The following is a 20,295-nucleotide window of genomic DNA, read 5'->3' as shown; positions in this document are numbered from 1 at the left end:
TACCGCCAGCGGCAAGAATGAGAACTGTTTTAAATACTTAAAATGGCGACGTTTTCCTTACTTGAACAGCGTGCAATCATTCGTTTTCTGAATTTGCGTGGTGTGAAACCAATTGAAATTCATCGACAGTTGCAGGAGGCATGTGGTGATGGAGTTATGGATGTGTCGAAAGTGCGTTCGTGGGTGTGACTGTTTAATGAAGGCAGAACATCGTGTGACAACAAACCAAAACAACCTCGGGCTCGCACAAGCTGGTCTGACGACATGATCGAGAAAGTGGAGAGAATTGTTTTGGGGATCGCCGAATGACTGTTGAACAGATCGCCTCCATAGTTCGCATTTCTGTGGGTTCTGTGCACACAATCCTGCATGATGACCTGAAAATGCGAAAAGTGTCATCCAGGTGCGTGCCACGAATGCTGACGGACGACCACATGGCTGCCCGTGTGGCATGTTGCCAAGAAATGTTGACGCGCAACGACAGCATGAATGGGACTTTCTTTTCATCGGTTGTGACAATGGATGAGACGTGGATGCCATTTTTCAATCCAGAAACAAAGCGCTAGTCAGCTCAATGTAAGCACACAGATTCACCGCAACCAAAAAAATTTCGGGTAACCGCCAGTGCTGAAAAAATGATGGTGTCCATGTTCTGGGACAGCGAGGGCGTAATCCTTACCCATTACGTTCCAAAGGGCACTACGGTAACAGGTGCATTCTACGAAAATGTTTTGAAGAACAAATTCCTTCCTGCACTGCAACGAAAACGTCCGGGAAGGGCTGCGTGTGTGCTGTTTCACCAAGACAACGCACCCGCACGTCGAGCTAATGTTACGCAACAGTTTCTTCGTGATAACTTTGAAGTGATTGCTCATGCTCCCTACTCACCTGTCCTGGCTCCTAGTGACTTTTGGCTTTTTCCAACAATGAAAGACACTCTCCGTGGCCGCACATTCACCAGCCGTGCTGCTATTGCCTCAGCGATTTTCCAGTGGTCAAAACAGACTCCTAAAGAAGCCTTCGCCGCTGCCATGGAATAATGGCGTCAGCGTTGTGAAAAATGTGTACGTCTGCAGGGCGATTACGTCGAGAAGTAACGCCAGTTTCATCGATTTCGGGTGAGTAGTTAATTAGAAAAAAAATTGGAGGCCTTAGAACTTGAATGCACCTCGTAAATTGTTCTGCAGTCGCTGAAAGGAACATCGGCTACACCCTATAACGCGCTCTCGTTTAGACTCAGTGAGGTTTTGATAGTGGCGTCTTTGTCACCTTAAAGGCATTCTTGACTAAAGAGAACTCACCATGTATCGTCTCAAAAGTAACTAACACTCACGACCGTTACAGCATGTATTTAAAAGTACTTCGTCTTCAGGCCACGAGTGGCCTACCGGGATCATCCGACCGCTGTGTCATCCTCGATGGAGGACGCGGATAGGAGGGGCGTGGGGTCAGCACAACGCTCTCCCGGTCGTAAGATGGTATTCTTGACCGAAGCCGCTACTATTCGGTTGAGTAGCTCCTGAATTGGCATCACGAGGCTGAGTACACCCCGAAAAATGGCAACAGCGGATGGCGGCCTGGATGGTCACCCATCCAATTGCCTACCACGCCCGACAGCGCTTAACTTCGGTGATCTCACTGGAACCGGTATATCCACTGCGGCAAGGCCGTTGCCAGCACGTATTTAAAGCAAACCTGATTTGCAGCTACTACCCAATAAACATATTCATTACGTAGCACAAGTCCTTCTTGGTGATGTGTGTACGTTAGCCAGCTAAGTTGAAGTTGGATTGGGCTCACTTTCGTGCAGTGGTTGAGGCATGTAGCAGTAATGAAACGCGTATGGTACGAAATACGAATGGACATCGTCTTTCAGATGTAGAAACACGCCTACTAGCTTTCGTTTATACAGGGGGAAGCGAAATTCGCGCACTCGGGCTTCGCAGCGCGTCTCCTCACATGCCAGCGATACAAAAATGTCTCTCACAAAATTTCGTCTGGCGAGTTCATGCGGCAGAAAAAGGACGTTAAAGAGTTGCAATCTGGCAACACTGTAACCACATGAAGTGCAACTACCTCTGAGAGCACACTTTATTTGTGCTGTGCAGTTGGTGCAGCGGATAGAGTTTTGAGTTTGCGTGCAGGTGGTCGAAGGTTCAACCCTGAGTTGGGACGAAGTAGTTCCTGTTAAAGTACAGTTTTCAACTATAACCCAGTGCAACAACTTACAATCTGCATTGATTCCTAGGAATCTAGAGAAGTAACATGTAAATTTAATTAAATAATGTCAGTTTACCCCTTTAAACGGAAATTCGTGGTATTTATTTTATTTATTCTCGGTGCTAACTTTATTGCGTACTAGCTGCAGTGTCCGGCGTCGCCCATGATGTTTAATATCTGCCACACGAAGTGATTGGCTCTGTGTGTTGTTGATACTCATAGCGAATGCAAGCCGCGTGGGGGGCCGCAATCGTTTTAAATCGAAGGGCATATTGAAATCACTGGGTATCAACGGGATGCGGGGAATGAATGCCTCATCACCTACAGCATACCGCGTGATGAAGGTGGCCTCTATTACGTTCGGCAATAGGTTATTCACGGCCAGCCTTTCTCCGTTGCATATATAACAACAACAGCTAATCATTAAATAAGAGTTTGCAGTCACGTTTCTGTCAAATTGTCGAGCTTTCGCTCGTCCCGCGACGTAGTGATGTTTGATGTTCTATCTCCAACACGGGTACTGCCGCTATAATTTTTTTCTCACGATAGGAATTACAGTCAGTTCATCACAATATATTTCGTTTGTTAGGCATTCAATTTTTCATTGATTTTAGGCCGGTATTACACTATTAAATTTCTTTGTCAAAGATTTGATCAAAGATGTGATCAAATATTCCGTCAAATATATTTGACAAAGATCTTTGACGTAGAGCTAGAAGGGCTATTACACTGTCATTAAATTTTTCGTCAAAGTTCAAGATGGCTGACAACAACTTGTTATTAAGCGCAGCAGTTGTACGTATCCCAATTGCATTGTGTGCACATGCGGAAAAGAAGTGGGGGAAAAATGGAACCATACATACGAGGTTGACAGTCTTAAAAGTCCTGGGATTACAACTTGATAATAAATTCAGTTGGGAGGAGCACATCCCAGAACTGCAGAAACGCCTTAACAAATCTGTTTGGGTCCGCAGCTCGTGGTCGTGCGGTAGCGTTCTCGCTTCCCACGCCCGGGTTCCCGGGTTCTATTCCCGGTGGGGTCAGGGATTTTCTCTGCCTCGTGATGACTGGGTGTTGTGTGATGTCCTTAGGTTAGTTATGTTTAAGTAGTTCTAAGTTCTAGGGGACTGATGACCATAGATGTTAAGTCCCATAGTGCTCAGAGCCATTTTGAAATCTGTTTGCAATTCGAGTGTTAGCGGACATAGGCAACATAAAAATGAAAAAGCTTGCATACTTTCATTCCATAATGTCATATGGTATAATATTTTGGGGTAAATCTTCAAGTCAAACAAAAGTTTTCAGAGTCCAAAAGCGTGTAATACGTATTATTTGTGGAGTAAATTCACGGACGTCCTGTAGAAACCTCTTCAAAGAACTGGGTATACTAACTACTGCCTCTCAGTATATTTACTCCTTAATGAAATTTGTCGTAAATAATATATCTCTTTTTCCAACAAACAACTCAGTTCATACATACAATACCAGGAACAAAAATGATCTACACAAGGACTTCAAAGCACTTACTTTAGTTCAAAAAGAGGTCTACTACTCAGGAACACTCATCTTCAATAATTTGCCAGCAAACATAAAAAATTTAGTTACAACTAAAGATCAGTTTAAAAGGAGCCTGAAAGACTTACTAGTGGCCAACTCCTACTCCACTGACGAAATTTTTAATAGAAACAAATGATGTATTGTATTTATTCATACTATTAGTATTGTTATTTTAGCTTAAAAAATTGACATGCTCCACATCCACGAGGATCTCCTCAGCACGGATCTATGGAACGAAAAACTAATCTAATGTGGGTGAAGCCGTGGGTTTTACGACGACACGATAAAAGCATTTAACAAAACTTCTTACGTGAGCTTACAGTGGAAGACGTCAAGTGGTACATCAATTACTTAAGAATGGATGAGCATACATTCCTGTATGTGGTCAGTGAAGTGTATCCTCATATCACAAAGCACAATATTCACTTAAGAACTGCTACATCTTCAGAAGACAGGCTCACTGTAACACTCCGATTCCTTGCTACAGGAGAGGGTTATGTTATGTTAGGTTAGGTTAGGTTAGGTCAGGTCAGGTCAGGTCTCGTCTCCAATCTTCTTATTTTATTTTTGTAATCAGGGTGCCTCACGTTCTAAAGCGCCTCATCAGCTTCATACATCTCTATTTTTTTTTGTAGTTGTCGGCACACACCAATTGTATTTACCGGCAATGTTTATAAAAACACTACAGACGACAGAACGCTGCAGCGATGCTAGCGCTCCATGTGGTAACATGTCACATTGCAGTGAACAGAAGACAAGCGATTTCTTTGATCAAATCTCTAGCGAGGCCCTAGATTTGATCAAATATTGGACGACATTTGACAAAGTTCCTATTACACCATCAAATATCTTTGACAAAGAATTTGACAAAGAAATTTGATAGTGTAATACCGGCCTAATTCTTTGTTTCATCTGGATGTAGAAATCTGATGTAATTAGGCCAAGAACCTATAGAGACTTTTCGTTACAACCTTTCCGCTTTATATATGACATAGATGAATGTTTCATATCAGATGGAAAAATATTATGTAGACAATGATCTTCCTCTTGTCTTGAAAGTGAAATGTGAAAACTTTCGTCATGATTATTTCTAGACAGACTGACAATATTTAAACTTCCTTGAGGACTTTATTTGATTTATTTAAAGAGAATTTTCTTGATTTTTCGGAGTCTGCACTGCTCCTGCCTTCAGCAAAGTAAATTCTTTTCCGTTGACTAACCCCATTTGGAAGTTGTTGTCATATTTTAGGAAGAATGCTGGTCCTAACACGCTGCCCTGAGGAACTACTTTATTGTTTCTGCAGACAACGTGACGACGACCCTCTCTCCCGAAGAGCAGCGCCGCAGGCAGCGGCACAAGGACCTCATCGAGGAGACGGTGGCAGTCGGCATGATGTTCGCGTCCAAGGCCTTCGTCCAGCTGCTCGCCAACCCCATCGTCGGACCGCTCACTCACAAGTAAGCACCTCTCCTCTCCTCTCACTACCTGTCTCCCCTGCAAAAAAAAACATTGCTGTCAGCCATATTTTTTAATCGATTATACAGGGTGAGTCACCTAACATTACCGCTGGATATATTTCGTAAACCACATCAAATACTGACGAACCGATTCCACAGACCGAACGTGAGGAGAGGGACTAGTGTAATTGGTTAATACAAACCATAAAAAAATGCACGGAAGTATGTTTTTTAACACAAACCTACGTTTTTTTTAAATGGAATCCCGTTAGTTTTGTTAGCACATTTGAACATATAAACAAATACGTAATCAGTGCCGTTTGTTGCATTGTAAAATGTTAATTACATCCGGATACATCCATTTAAAAAAACGTAGGTTTGTGTTAAAAAACATACTTCCATGCATTTTTGTATGGTTTGTATTAAACAGTTACACTAGCCCCTCTCCTCACGTTCGGTCTATGGAATCGGTTCTTCAGTATTTGATGTGGTTTACGAAATATATCCAGCGGTAACGTTAGGTGACTCACCCAGTATACCACAAAAAAATTCCTTTAGCGAAATTACATTGCCCACTTAAAAGAGCCCTCTGGTCTCATTTGAACGCTGTAGATGGTGTAGACCTGGTGCCAATCGGTCACATTACCACTGACATAAGTCATGACACGGAAGTTTATGAGTCTGCCGGGTGTATGACACCAGCGTGGTAAGATAGGTCGACGCTGGACGTGACAGATTGACAGAAAGGAACACACCGTCAAAGAAGTTGCACGATTTGTTGGTGCGTTAAAGAGGACTGCCCAACGTGTTACCAAGAAATGGTCACCACTCGCAGCCATGTAACATGGTCTAACAACAGTTGTAAAAAGATCCTAACAGACAGGGACCGGAGAAGACTGGCACGTCTTGCCGATCAGAATAGGTTTCAGACCCGTCAGGGGTTGCTATTGTCAGTGAATGTAGGTCCATATCAACCAGATAAATTTTGGAAAAATTTGGAAATTTGTGGTAAGGTCTTATGGGACCAAACTACTTAGGTCATCGGTCCCTAAGCCTACACTCTACTTAATCTAATTTTAACTAACTTACGCTATGGACAACACTGACACCCATGCACGAGGGAGGACTAGAACCACCGACGAGGGGAGCCGCACGGACCGTGATAAAGCGCCATAGACCTCGCGGCTACCCCGCGCGGCCGAACATGTTGAAGGGATCTGCATTCAATGGATATTAGTATCAGAGTACCTCGTAAAAGGCCACTGTTAACAGCGATATACGGAGTTGCAAGTATTCAATGAGTCAAACAAAACAAAGTAGATAACTGGAGGCCTATATGAGGTGTGTGAGAAAAGCAATGAGGCTGACAACACTGCGAGCGATCTGGAACCGCTGTGATGTTCTATTTGTGTAGACCGGTGTGTTCATCCCTTCCAGATGCTCTGTCCGTACAGTCATCACGTGACTTTTGAGAACACCATCAGTGAAGTTCTGTTTTTGCTGTGTTTTACGAAAATGGAACTCTGGGATTTATAGCAACCTTATGCCATCACGTTTTGTGTTAAACTTGGGGAATCCGCGAATCTGATTTTTGAAAAGTTGAAACAGTCCTATGGGGAACATTTTTTATCAAGAGCGCAAGTTTTTGGCTGGAACAAATCTTTCTGAAAGGCCAAGAATACATTCTCGATGAAACTCGCTCAGAGAGATCTTCAACTTCAAAAAATGCCGAAAACATCGAACGTATCCGTACTCTCGTGAGAGCAGACCGACGTTTAACAATAAGGATGCTGAGTGACCTGTTAACCTCCACCGTACGTCAAGTTTTGACCAAAGATTTGAACATACGAAAGGTTTGTGCCAAAATGGTGTCTAAAAACCTTACAACTGGGAAGGATGATCGAAGAAAAGCGTGCGTTGATCTTATTTAGAGGACAGCCAATGACCACGAATGGTTCAGTCATGTGATCACAGGTGATGAATGCTGGATTTTTTTAGGGACAAACTATCAACCAAGTTTTTTGCACAGATGTCCTTGAAATGTTTAGGAAAAGGGCGAATCGATTGAGAACTGACATTGCAGACACGTGGGTGTTGCATCATGAGAACACCCCATCTCACCTGGCCACTTTCATCACGGAATTTTTGACGTCAAACGGCGTTCCGTTGTCCCACAGGCCCCTACTCAGCTGATCTGAGTCTTTGTGACCTTTTTCATTTCCTGAAAATTAGAAAATGCCTTGAAAGAATGTCATTTTGGCACTTCGAAGAACATTCAGAAGAATGTGACCGACATGTTGAAGGCCCTATTAGTTGAAGCCTTCCAGTGCTGCTGCCAACTCTGGAAACAACGACTCAGCCTGTGTATAGTTACCGAAGCGAACTACTATGAATAGGACAATATTGTTGTTTGGAAATAAAAATTTTGGTGGATAAAAATCAATCCCATTACTTTTCTCATACGTCTCGTAGCGTGGTCCAAAGAGTAGCGGTTTTGCCTGTTTCCAAATGATTCTAGGCGTCGAGTACACTGAGGCTCAATGAGGCGTTTCACTTGGAGCGTGCATAGGGCGTATTTCAGGTCTAAGATAGTTCCGTGTTGAGGTGAGGGTGTTTTCGTACCATGACTTGGCCCCTCGCATTCATGTTACCAGGAACATAAACTAGGGTCTAGCTGTAAAAATCCTCGGTAACCAAGTGTTACCATTTAGTCTACGTCACGCTGAGTATGGTGCGGACACTTCATTGTTCAAAGGTGACAGTCTACATCTACATCTACATCTACATGATTACTCTGCAATTCATATTTAAGTGCTTGGCAGAGGGTTCATCGAACCACAATCATACTATCTCTCTACCATTCCACTCCCGAACAGCGCGCGGGAAAAACGAACACCTAAACCTTTCTGTTCGAGCTCTGATTTATTTTATTTTGATGATCATTCCTACCTATGTAGGTTGGGCTCAACAAAATATTTTCGCATTCGGAAGAGAAAGTTGGTGACTGAAATTCCGTAAATAGATATCGCCGCGACGAAAAACGTCTTTGCTTTAATGACTTCCATCCCAACTCGCGTATCATATCTGCCACACTCTCTCCCCTATTACGTGATAATACAAAACGAGCTGCCCTTTTTTGCACCCTTTCGATGTCCTCTGTCAATCCCACTTGGTAAGGATCCCACACCGCGCAGCAATATTCTAACAGAGGACGAACGAGTGTAGTGTAAGCTGTCTCTTTAGTGGACTTGTTGCATCTTCTAAGTGTCCTGCCAATGAAACGCAACCTTTGGCTCGCCTTCCCTACAATATTATCTATGTGGTCAGTATCCATGATCACAGAGCTGCACGTAGGGGAATGTCCTATAAATTGCACTACCTTTTAAACTGTACCAGTGACGTAGTTAGCAAACAATCTACATGGTGACGACGTCTGTTGGACAGAACGTGTACTACGCTGTATCTAGAAATTATACACGGCAGTTTGACACACAGTTGAGAATTCTGGCGTGGAGTGGTTCAAGTTTATTTCAGGCTCTGAGGTAGTAAATATTTGTTTCTGGAATTGTACTCTCACATGTATGAAAAGGTTATTTATAATTTATGTAGTGAGTAACTACACACTTATTTAGTGATAATATAGCGAAGAAAATTTTATAATCACCCTAGTCAATGCTCACTAAACAATAAGTTCAAGTACGGCATCCGCTTGTACAAAAAATTGTACCATCACTTTTCTTACATAAGAGGCGATCAAAAAATTTCCAGGCGGATGCTTCGCTATAGTTTATATGCAACGCAGCTCGATTGCAACGCGGGTATAAAAGCACTGACATGAAGATTAAGACCTGATTTTTCCACATGCGATTATGTGATTTTCGCGACTTTGGTCCCTTAAAAAAGCCATCAAGGGTCAATAATTCCTGTCGGACGAGGTTGTGCAGCAGGCAGTTACGGACTTCTTCACGCAGCAGGACATGGTGTTTTCCCAAACGGGTACCTTCAACCTAGTGCGTCGGTGGGATCATTTCCTCAATGCTCAAGGCGTATTTGCCTGATTGGCGTACCTGTTCTGGACTGTACAACCTTCGAACCGAAACTTGTTCATCGTCACTTACATACTGCATCGGTGCATTTTAAAACGATGGTCACTACATATGTTTTAACAATATTATTCTAATAACTGTACCGCCATATGTGTTGAAGAAATTTGGACGTAGCACAGACCTACCTGTGGAGTTTGAGGACGAACTAGTGGGTCACAGTCTGCTAATTGAGCACCTCATGTCTGGAGGTCCTCGAACTGAGTTGTAAAGGCTAGCCTTTGATTTGGCACAAGCTAATGGGAGTACACAGATTTAAAAATAGGACGGCACGGCCGCGCGGGATTAGCCGAGCAGTCATGGGCGCTGCAGTCATGGACTGTGCGGCTGGTCCCGGGGAAGGTTCGAGTCCTCCCTCGGGCATGGGTCTGTGTGTTTGTCCTTAGGATAATTTAAGTTAAGTAGTGTGTAAGCTTAGGGACTGATGACCATAGCGGTTTAGTCCCATAATATTTTACACACATTTTTTTTAGGACGGCACGTAAACAATACTATTACAGCTTCACGTTTTGGCACCCTGAATTATTTTTGTGCCAGCCACAAGCTACTTCTACAGCTAGAGCATTTGGCTTTAACGAAGAAGATGTCATGACATTTTGTTTCAAGTTCTGTGTTATTTAGTGAACAAAGGTGGTATTTAAGCTATGCGGTTATTCAATATGGACGACACTAGTCTATTAACGGTACAGAAACATCAATAACACGAAGGGGGAAGAAAAAAAGTAGGCGCTATAATTGGTGCAGAAAGGGGAACAAATACCATATCTGTTTGTTGCTTCTGCTGTGTGAATATGTGCCTAAATTGCTAGTATTTAAGATAAAAACATGTTATGATGATTTAAAACCTGTATCTCTACCTGTCTTCAAATTACCCTGCTTCAGACAGCAGTTGGATGACTTGTGAATTTTCTATTCAGTGGATGGAGCGCTTCATCAAAACTGTAAAATCTAATTGAAACGGGGAGGTGTTATTAATATTAGACGGACAAGCAATACGTACCAAAACTTTGCAAGCTATAACTTCAGCTAGAGATAACGGTGTAATCATGTTTCTTCTGCCTCCACACAGGTGACCCATGGACTACAGCCAACAGAGACGTTTCATTTTTTAAGCCACTTACAGCTTATTGCAACCAACAGGTGACAAATCGCTTCCACAAACTCTGACACCAATATTAGTTAGACAAAGATTTTTCACCCATTAGGTGTGTCATACGCTAGGGTTGCCATCGTACACAATGGTATCACTGCTTTTGAATGACCCTATCATTCTAGTGGCACTCGCACTGGAAGGACGTCGTCGTAGAAAAGAAATAGGAATCCCAAGTGAACTTTTATTTTAAAAAAACTACGATTTTATTAAATATTTGTATTTTATTAGGTCTGCATCTCTGTTTGGTGACTAATCATTGTTTATCTACATGCAATTGACTTGTTTAACCGTGCTGTAGACAGTTTTGCTGCAATTTGTTTCACTCTGAAATTCGTCTATCTTTTCCGTTTGCTTATCACTATAAGGAATGGACAGTGTCTTGAAAGGAGGATATAAGATGAACATCAACAAAAGCATAACGAGGATAATGGAATGTAGTCGAGTTAACTCGGATGATGCTGAGGGAATTAGATTAGGAAATGAGGCATTTAAGTAGTAGGTGAGTTCTGCTATTTGGGGAGCAAAATAACTGATGATGGTCGAAGTAGAGAGGATATAAAATGTAGACTGACAATGGCAAGGAAAGTGTTTCTGAAGAAGATAAGTTTGTTAACATCGAGTATAGATTTAAGTGTCAGGAAGTCGTTTCTGAAAGTATTTTTATGGAGTGTAGCCATGTATAGAAGTGAAACATGGACGATAACTAGTTTGGACAAGAAGAGAATAGAAGCTTTTGAAATGTTGTGCTACAGAAGAACGCTGAAGATTAGATGGGTAGATCACATAACTAATGAGGAGGTATTGAATAGAATTTGGGAGAAGAGGAGTTTGTGGCACAACTCGACTAGAACAAGGTATCGGTTGATAGGACATGTTCTGAGGCATCAGGGGATCACCAATTTAGTATTGGAGGGCAGCGTCGAGGGTAAAAATCGTAGAGGGAGACCAAGAGATGAGTGCACTAAGCAGATTCAGAAGGATGTAGGCTGCTATACGTGCTGGGAGATGAAGCACCTTGCAGAGGATAGAGTAGCATGGAGAGCTGCATCAGTCTAGTCTCTGGACTGAAGACCACAACAACATTACTATAACCTTCGTAGAGTGCACCTGTTCAGTAGGCCACGATGTAATTCGCCATAGATATCTTTGAACCCTAAAGATGGAGATACAGATAACTAAATTGTTATTAGTAATTACATAAACGTTTCCTTTCCCGTCTTGTTAGATGACGTTAGAAATAACACAAAAACAAATTTTGTTCTCGAAATATGCCTTCTGAAAAGCAGAATTATTCCTTCTTTCTACACCGAGCGGGGTGGCGCAGTGGTTAGACACTGGACTCGCATTCGGGAGGACGACGGTTCAATCCCGCGTCCGGCCATCCTGATTTAGGTTTTCCGTGATTTCCCTTAATCACTCCAGGCAAATGCCGGGATGGTTCCTCTGAAAGGGCACGACTTCCTTCCCAATCCTTCCCTAATCCGATGAGACCGATGACCACGCTGTCTGGTCTCCTTCCTCAAACCCACCAACCTTCTTTCTACAGCTATACAGTGTCTTTCCTGATTACCTACTTACTTATTTATGTTTTGGAATTACGAAATGTGTTCATGGTGACAGTCAACTACAGGGGTCCTATGTCAATATCCATTGCACAATAATTTTTTTCCAAATAAATAAACAGGGACCGACAGGCGGTGGCATGTAGGTACCGAAACATGCCAGGTCGATCACAAGAATGAAATGTATTTTGCATTTTTTTAAAAAGTGGTACGTCCAGATTTATCTCGTAAATACGGAGAAAATAAGTACGACATGTGACCAGAGAAAATAGTTTTATTTAATTTTACAAAACACTAAGAATTTCTTATACTAAAGCTTCTGATCTCTTTAAAACTCTGCATTCAGTTACCAACTTTTAAACACAGCAGACGTTTTTGTCCAAACTTGATGAGTATGTTTCACAACAGCATGGAGACTCAAGACTCTCAATGTCTTTTTTAGTAACTCTTTAGGTACATAGTTCCATCTTTACGAGACCTATAATTACTATTTGTTGCCCTTCTATTAGCATTACTAATCTCCTTTCACATGGACGGCTACAGCTTTGTAACGTTCTGTTAATTTTTTTCTGTTTCAGGATTGGATACAGCATTCCCATGTTCACTGGTTTCATCATAATGTTTATTTCGACCTTGAGTAAGTACATGCCTAATGGATAATCTAAATTGATTTTAAAATTTTACGACTATATCTGAGGGATTAAGGCAACGTGTCCGCACCATTATTTTTTGCCTAATTGACGTATTCGTTGCATTGCGATCAAATTGTGTATAAAAGCATCGCTTTTTCTCCTGCTACTCTAAGCGTCAGAATAAATAGTTGATATTTGTCTTGTAGCGATTCAAATACGCAGAATCAGTTCATAATACTACGTCTACTCTTTGTGTAAGAAGCAACTCTTGGTGTATCGGTGTTTCTAGACATTAAGAATGGGATAGACATATCAGATGAAACATTACGGCCGAATGCTGCAGAATATGGTGACCCATGTATGTTTCGATTTAGTTATTTAGTACATCATCTTACGAATCATGCATTTTGACGTACAAGGGTTGACAGACAAAAATAACGAAGAATTTGTTGTACATGTGTTGAATATCGGTCCGCTCTGTCTGACTATTCTGAAAAGAGTAATGGTAGCACACCAGAAACAGTTCACACAGATTTTCGTTGACTGAGCCGCAGTTTTCCAAGATGACGGCTCCATGTTTTTTAGTATTACCTAGGTATTTTTGATATATTGTACTATTACGGTCCCCAAAATGGGACTTCAGTTTCTCCGTTGTTGAACTGGTATTACAATGGTATTTTATCTGTGGACTTTGGTGCCATAAACTGAAAATACAATTGGATACGCACCATTACATAACTACTGCGAAAATTATAGCATATACGGATGGTACGAAACCAGTTTGCCCAAATATACTATCAGATTTTTGAAATTTTTGAAAACATAGTCAGCGATCTTAAAAGTAGTTAAAATTGAAATTTAAAACAGTCTTTATCGCAATCTTGTTAAAATATTTTTTAATTGGTGTGAGTGACCGGTTTCGACTCTATGAAAGAGTCATCTTCAGACTGTAAAGATATACTGCCAAAATAGTATAGACGTTATAATAAGTATATAAAAATATATAAAAATAAGATATATAGTAATAAATTATACCCAGAACGTGTTTTCTGATTGACTACTTATGATGTCATACTCAGAACCGTGGGTGTGACCAGCCCTATTAATATCCGTTCCCTCCAGCGCACACTCAGCAGTCACACGAGCGTCGAAGGTCGACAGAACTCATCTAGCAGTTTCCATCCACCGCTCTGGGTATAATGTATTACTATTTATCTTATTTTTATATATATTTTATATGCTTATTATAACGTCTATATATCAATATATCATGAAGACGACTCTTTCGAGAGTCGGAACCAGTCACTCCAATAAAAAAATATTTTAACAAGATTGCGATCAAGACTTTTTTAAATTTTAATTATAACTATTTATAATATACTATCATCTTGAAAAGTATCCAAACGGCCCGAATTCCTTCCCACCTGGTCCGCATGCAGCCCACATAATGTAACTTTCTAGCAGATCCTCCAATCTCTTTTTGGTGCAGTCCTTAGACTATACATAACGGTTACCGTAAGTGACCAATAGGGAACACTGCACTGTATGGCAGTGAATCTAGATATAAATCAATACCACAATACTGCAAATACCAGGAATCGCTGTACAAGAGATGTGACAGTCCTTCACGATTGCACACTGAAATTTATTCCAATAAGTGACTCATTAGTATTTGAGACACGTAATATCCATAACTCTATCACATAATGAAATGAAATGAGCGTATGGCATCATTGGCCAGGAGACCCCATCTGAGGAAGTTCGACCGCCAAGTGCAAGTCTTATTTCAGTCGACGCCACATTGGGCGACTTGCGTTCCGGAGATGAGGATGAAATTATGATAACACAACACCCAGACCCCGAGCGGAGAAAATCTCCAACCCGGCCGGGAATCGAACCCGGGCCCGCTTGGATGGGAGGCGAGCACTTTACCATCCAGATCATCAGGCGGACATACCCTATCACATAAATCATTAAGTAATACTTAGTCAACACTATTTTTAAGAGATTTTGCGAAATCTGTACACTCAGACTCTGTGATAATTGGAAATATTATTGCAATCTTTTTTTTTCTTGGGTCTATGGAACCAAGCTGCTGAGGTCATCGGTCCCTAGACTTACACACTACTTACTGTAACTTAAACCAACTTACGCTAAGGACAAGACACACACCCATGCTCAAGGTAGGACTCGAAGCTCCGACGGGGGGAGCGGCACGAACCGTGGCAAGGCGCCCTAGACTGCACGGCTACCAAGCGTGGCTATTGCAATGTAAAAGGTTTTCCAGCTACCTGTTAACCGTCTTTAGCTAGACGAGTGGTTTTGCATAAACTGGTTAAAGAAGTAATCTCATAGAAAAACCGTGATCAACTGCGTCAAAGGTTCTCTGGAAAGCTCAACATCAACAGCGTATCAATAGTAGTTTCACGCCCGCATCTCGTGGTCGTGCGGTAGCGTTCTCGCTTCCCACGCCCGGGTTCCCGGGTTCGATTCCCGGCGGGGTCAGGGATTTTCTCTGCCTCGTGATGGCTGGGTGTTGTGTGCTGTCCTTAGGTTAGTTAGGTTTAAGTAGTTCTAAGTTCTAGGGGACTGATGACCATAGATGTTAAGTCCCATAGTGCTCAGAGCCATTTGAACCATTTAGTAGTTTCACTGTACTCATAATGGCACGTGGATCTACGTGCAGTTGTAAACTCCCCTTCGCTCTGGTTATCATCGCAAATGACGCTAAATATCTACGGTATTCATAAGCAGCTAGCTATGTACATGTTTCCTCTGGATTTGTTCTGGATATGGATTCATATCCAGTACCTACAGCAAATACTATATAAGCAAAACTTTCGTGCCTGACTGACATTAGAACACAACACCAAGCGTCGCTGCTGACTAGGCATATAAGGACGAGAAATATCTAATATTTAGCCAGTATCAGTCCGAAGTTGAAATTACGCGACAGAAATTGGGAAGCCCGTTGTGACAGAGCGGTTCTAGGCGCTTCAGTCCGGAACCGCGCTGCTGCTAGGGCCGCAAGTTCGAATCCTGCCTCGGGCATAGATGTGTGTGATGTCCCTAGGTTTAAGTAGTTTTAAGTCTAGGGGACTGATGACCTCAGATGTTAAGTCCCATAGTGTTTCGAGCCATCTGAACAGAAATTAACCAACTTCAGTCGTTGATACGATGTTAATTATAGAACAGAACGTGTGCATGTTTAAATTTGAAATGACGGAACATAATTTTTTGTTTTGCAAGGGGATTGTGACCTAGCATTTAATCGGACTGTTACCTAAGCAAAATCAAATATTAGATACCGAAATTTTTCACAAGGAGCAATATGTTGTATATTAGTTTCTTTCACTAATAGCGAAAAGTATGCATGTTTGAATTACAAATAACGTGACAAAAATTTATTTGCTTACCGGGAATTCAACCCGTAGGCTCTACGTATCATCGTTGTTGTCTAACACGAATTCTTTTTCATCAATAGCTAGAAGTGGCATGGTGTCATAAGTCTGGAATCCTTGGGAAGCAAAGAAATTATGGAACTAAGTCGTCCGAAATGTGTTAAATCTCACAAAAGGGGAGATCCTAGTTCGAATACCATTCTTGAACTATTATTTTCCACATCTCAGGATCAAACTAAATAACAAATTTGTTCCCTATCGCCTTACATGATGATTAGTTCATTAAATAAATTAACACTTCTAATGTAAGAAAGCTTATTGGTCACTGTTCCCACTTACAATAACTTCCGATTCTGTAATGGCCCAACCTAAACCGACTCTACTCTAGTCAGTAGCGACAGTTCACCGGCCGCTGTGACCGTGCGGTTTTAGGCGCTTCAGTCCGGAACCGCGCGGCTACTACGGTCGCAAGTTCGAATCCTGCCTGGGGCATGGATGTGTGTGATGTCCTTAGGTTAGTTAGGTTTACGTAGTTCTAAGTCTAGGGGACTGATGACCTCAGATGTTAAGTCCCATAGTGCTTAGAGCCATTTAAACCATTTTTTGAGCCACAGAGAATTGCTATGTTCTTCACTTGGCGTTATCAGAGATGAAAATCTTCTGTTCATCCCTGTTAAAAATAGTCAAGAGCAATGACAATCGAAAAAGGCCTTGGGTTCACCAATCTTAATATTAATCCAGTACCCAGATTCGCATGTGGCTGTCACATAATTCTGTCGCGATGGAAGATGTGCCACGCTGGGTAAGAATTCTGAGTCGTTAGTGGTAGATTAGAGCCAATTCAATACATTCATTTCCTTGTTCAAGCGCACCGCCATTCACCAGCTCACTCGGTTACTCAGTGTGAACTTTCGACTTGATTTTGAAATGACTGAAATAATATAAGAGTCGTTTCCACCAACTGACAACTGAGGAATTCTTAAGTCTATACAGCAAGCGTTGTCTTTCACTTGAAGCGTTCTGATGCTGTACGTGTCTGATTTAGTGGTAAATGGCGAGCGTTATAACCTCAAAGCTGAGATATCGAAACCACTCCTTCCTTTGTTTTTTAACCTGCATTTCACCTCTCTGCTAAAAGTATCGTCTGATGGAAGTTCAAAGATAGTTTACTTCATATTCTAACCTGACAGTAATAGCAAAACTTTGCAAAAACAGCTCCGTGAAATAGCTTGGGGTGTCTGTCAAAACCAGAACAACTTGTGCTCCAGAGTTTCCACCCGCTGCAGCAAGCGCCGATAAGCTACCATCGGCCAGTTAACGTAAGGCTTACAGTGCACGTGTCTGCACTCGCATTGGCATGCACAAAGTTATTTAATATTGTATATTATTTAATACTGTAGTTTGGTTCTCAGCGAGAAATATCTTCGATAAACCGAGTGAACATCTTGCCGCAACGACAGAGTTGTCACAATTGCTCAGGCAACATATGACGTGAGGAATATTAAAATATGTAATTATCACCGTGGGTAAAACTGACCTGAATAAAAGTATCTTGGGGCACAAGTTCGTGGCGATTTTGTTTTACCTATTACGTTATTAATAAGTGAAATCATCAATGTTCATTTTTTAGTTGAAATATGGTGACTTATTAAATGTTGCATATTGAATGTTATGAGGAGTGTAATTTAAGAGTTAGAAAACGAAGCTTAAAACAAAAATGTGTCTAACATATGTGACCTTTTATTCTCTTTGGATTTAATAGAGGTGTGAAGGCAGTGTAGGCAGCTGGAAACATAAGAGTCATGTCAAGGCCATCGAAGAAATCACAGTACAAAGTAGTCCCCTCGATTCAAGGAGGATCGTTTTGAGTTGAGTTAATCACCGCATTCACGAAAGACGTTTTTTTACCGTTTATCTCTATGGGTCACATCACTGTGTCCTGTAATAGGCATGAACTGTGCCCATTTATACTTTGTGCGATACTAGTATTCAGTGGGCAATTTTGGAGAAAAAGGAAAGGCAGTAAGATTAGGTTTAAATTTCCAATCGACCACGAAATCGCTACTGACGAAGCTAAAACTTGGATTCGGAAACACTGGAATGTGAACCACCTGTACCCTTTCATAGGAATTATCCTATTATATGCCTTAATAACTTTAAGGAAAACACACAAGGCTTAACTCCATATGGCCAGAAGAGGACCTGAACCAACTTATGTTTTCATGAAAAGAAAATAATGATTGAATCTTAACAAAAAAACTTCTCAAACAATGGGCAGTATGAGTCCGCATATGAAATGCAATGCATCTTTTGGCACAAAGAAGGTGCTTTGCGTTACGAAGGGCATCCCAGGTGTGTGCTCGTCCCAGTTAATATCTGCTGCAACAACCGAGGCATCTTGCAGTCGCAGTACAAGAAAAACGACCAAGAAGTCTACATCAAGTGTTGCTGCTGCGCGGTATGCTGCCTGCATTCTGCTGATTTCATAAAAGAAGCTGTCCAGTAGCTTCGATGGGAAGCCATCCTCCATACCACTTATTCTTCTAATCTTGCACCCTCAAATGTTTACCTTTCTTGCTCCTTATCGAACAGCCATCAAGAATAGTTATTTGCTGAAGCAAGTGCGTTAAACTTTGCTTGACGACATCGTTAAACTCTGAAGAAGTAGATTTTTACAGACGTGGAATTGAAAAAGTGGCTGAGCATGATCAGACTGTTTTAGATAATGTGAGAGCATATATTGTTGACTGTCAGTTCTCTCTTACTTTTATACATTTTGTTCAATAAAGTAACATTTAACGCTCCACGGTATGCACCATATTAACACAAATGAATTACAACTTATCACGATAGCCTTATGACGAAAGCCTATCTTCATTTAACATCAAGTATCTGTAACATGATGGTGTCGAAATCGTCACGATATAGTGAGCTATTACGCACTTTTGATCTCTAAACAACCTGTGAAGACCTGTGTCACACTCAAGTAGCATTACAGGCCTGCATGAATATGGTAGTGTGGCAGTAGGAGTAGACGCATAAAGAAACAAAGACAACAAATTCTTCAGTGCCACAATTTCATCATTCAAATTACAAATTTACAAAAAAAATTAAAAATTGTGTCAACAGAAGCAAGAAACAAGTGGCATTACCAAGTTAAGAATTCTGCAATATCATTTGTTTATTACCGAGTGAGGTGGTGCAGTCTTAACAACATGGACTCGGTATTCGAGGGGAAGATGGTTGAAATCCACTTCCGCCGTCCAGAACAGGTTTCCCGTGATTTGTCTAAATCGGCCCAGGCAAATATCTGGATGGTTCCTTTGAAAGGCCGCTGCTCATTTCCTTCTCCATCCTTGAACCAATCCGAGCTTGTGCTTCATCTCTAAAGACCACAGTGGGGAAGGGACGTTAATCCCAAACCTTCCATCCCTTCACAAGTATTACCTTTCTGAATGGAACAAGAAGCCTTTTGATGGGATTTCCTTACTGATTTTAGATCTGGTCGCTTCTAGCACTCCAACAGAAAAGGTAAAAGGTTAGTCGTCCGTGAGATTGGAATGAACAGTTAAAACAGTCTTTCCTCAACAGCGTGACTACATTAACACAGAGCTAGCGAACAACTGCAGCTTTTCTAACTCACTAATTGTACTAGTGGTGGTTAAGGCAGAAGGTTTACAATCTAAAAGATGAAGTTAATTGTTGTTACTGCGTATAACAACCTTGACCCAAACGGACAGCTGAATACGTTAACGCGCAACTTCTGAGATTGAGGGATGCAATACTGCCCCAAACTGATGGGACTCGTTAGCCAGTCACTCTCACTGAGACTTTTAGGTGGTTTTCCACACCCATCTAGGTAAGTACCCGGCGGATACCCACATACAACCTCAGATACACACAATGCAAACATTCAGACAACGTTCTCACGCTTAAATATGAATTTTCTCCGGAGTCATGCAGATGAGACACACAAATACTGTTCTGGGGGTGTGGTGGCGACAGCTTCAGGCCACAACTTCCACTAACATTGCATCAATCTGCAGAGAACAGGATCAAGTAACGAAGAAGAAGAAGAAGAAGACTACGTGGAACAGCTTTCCTGTACTCAAAATTATCTATCTGATAACTCGATGACCAACTTAAGTGTTCAAAAAATGGTTCAAATGGCTCTGAGCACTATGGGACTAAACATCTGAGGTCATCAGT

General features: G+C 41.6%; 1 protein-coding gene across 1 annotated transcript in view; it reads left to right on the top strand.

Annotated features, from left to right (window-relative positions):
• The window catches only part of LOC126169519 (synaptic vesicular amine transporter), an 848,981-nt gene that overhangs the window by 697,810 nt on the left and 130,876 nt on the right, over positions 1-20,295 (top strand). Inside the window, exons 4-5 of the mRNA XM_049920648.1 lie at positions 5,082-5,235; positions 12,632-12,690. Of these exons, the coding sequence (XP_049776605.1) occupies positions 5,082-5,235; positions 12,632-12,690 (213 nt within the window). The remainder of the gene's footprint in view (positions 1-5,081; positions 5,236-12,631; positions 12,691-20,295) is intronic.

This window comes from Schistocerca cancellata, chromosome 1 (genome assembly GCF_023864275.1).
Source record: "Schistocerca cancellata isolate TAMUIC-IGC-003103 chromosome 1, iqSchCanc2.1, whole genome shotgun sequence".
NCBI lineage: Eukaryota > Metazoa > Arthropoda > Insecta > Orthoptera > Acrididae > Schistocerca > Schistocerca cancellata.
The sequence above is the reverse complement of the archived record's forward strand: the minus strand, read 5'-3'. Positions and strand labels throughout refer to the sequence as shown.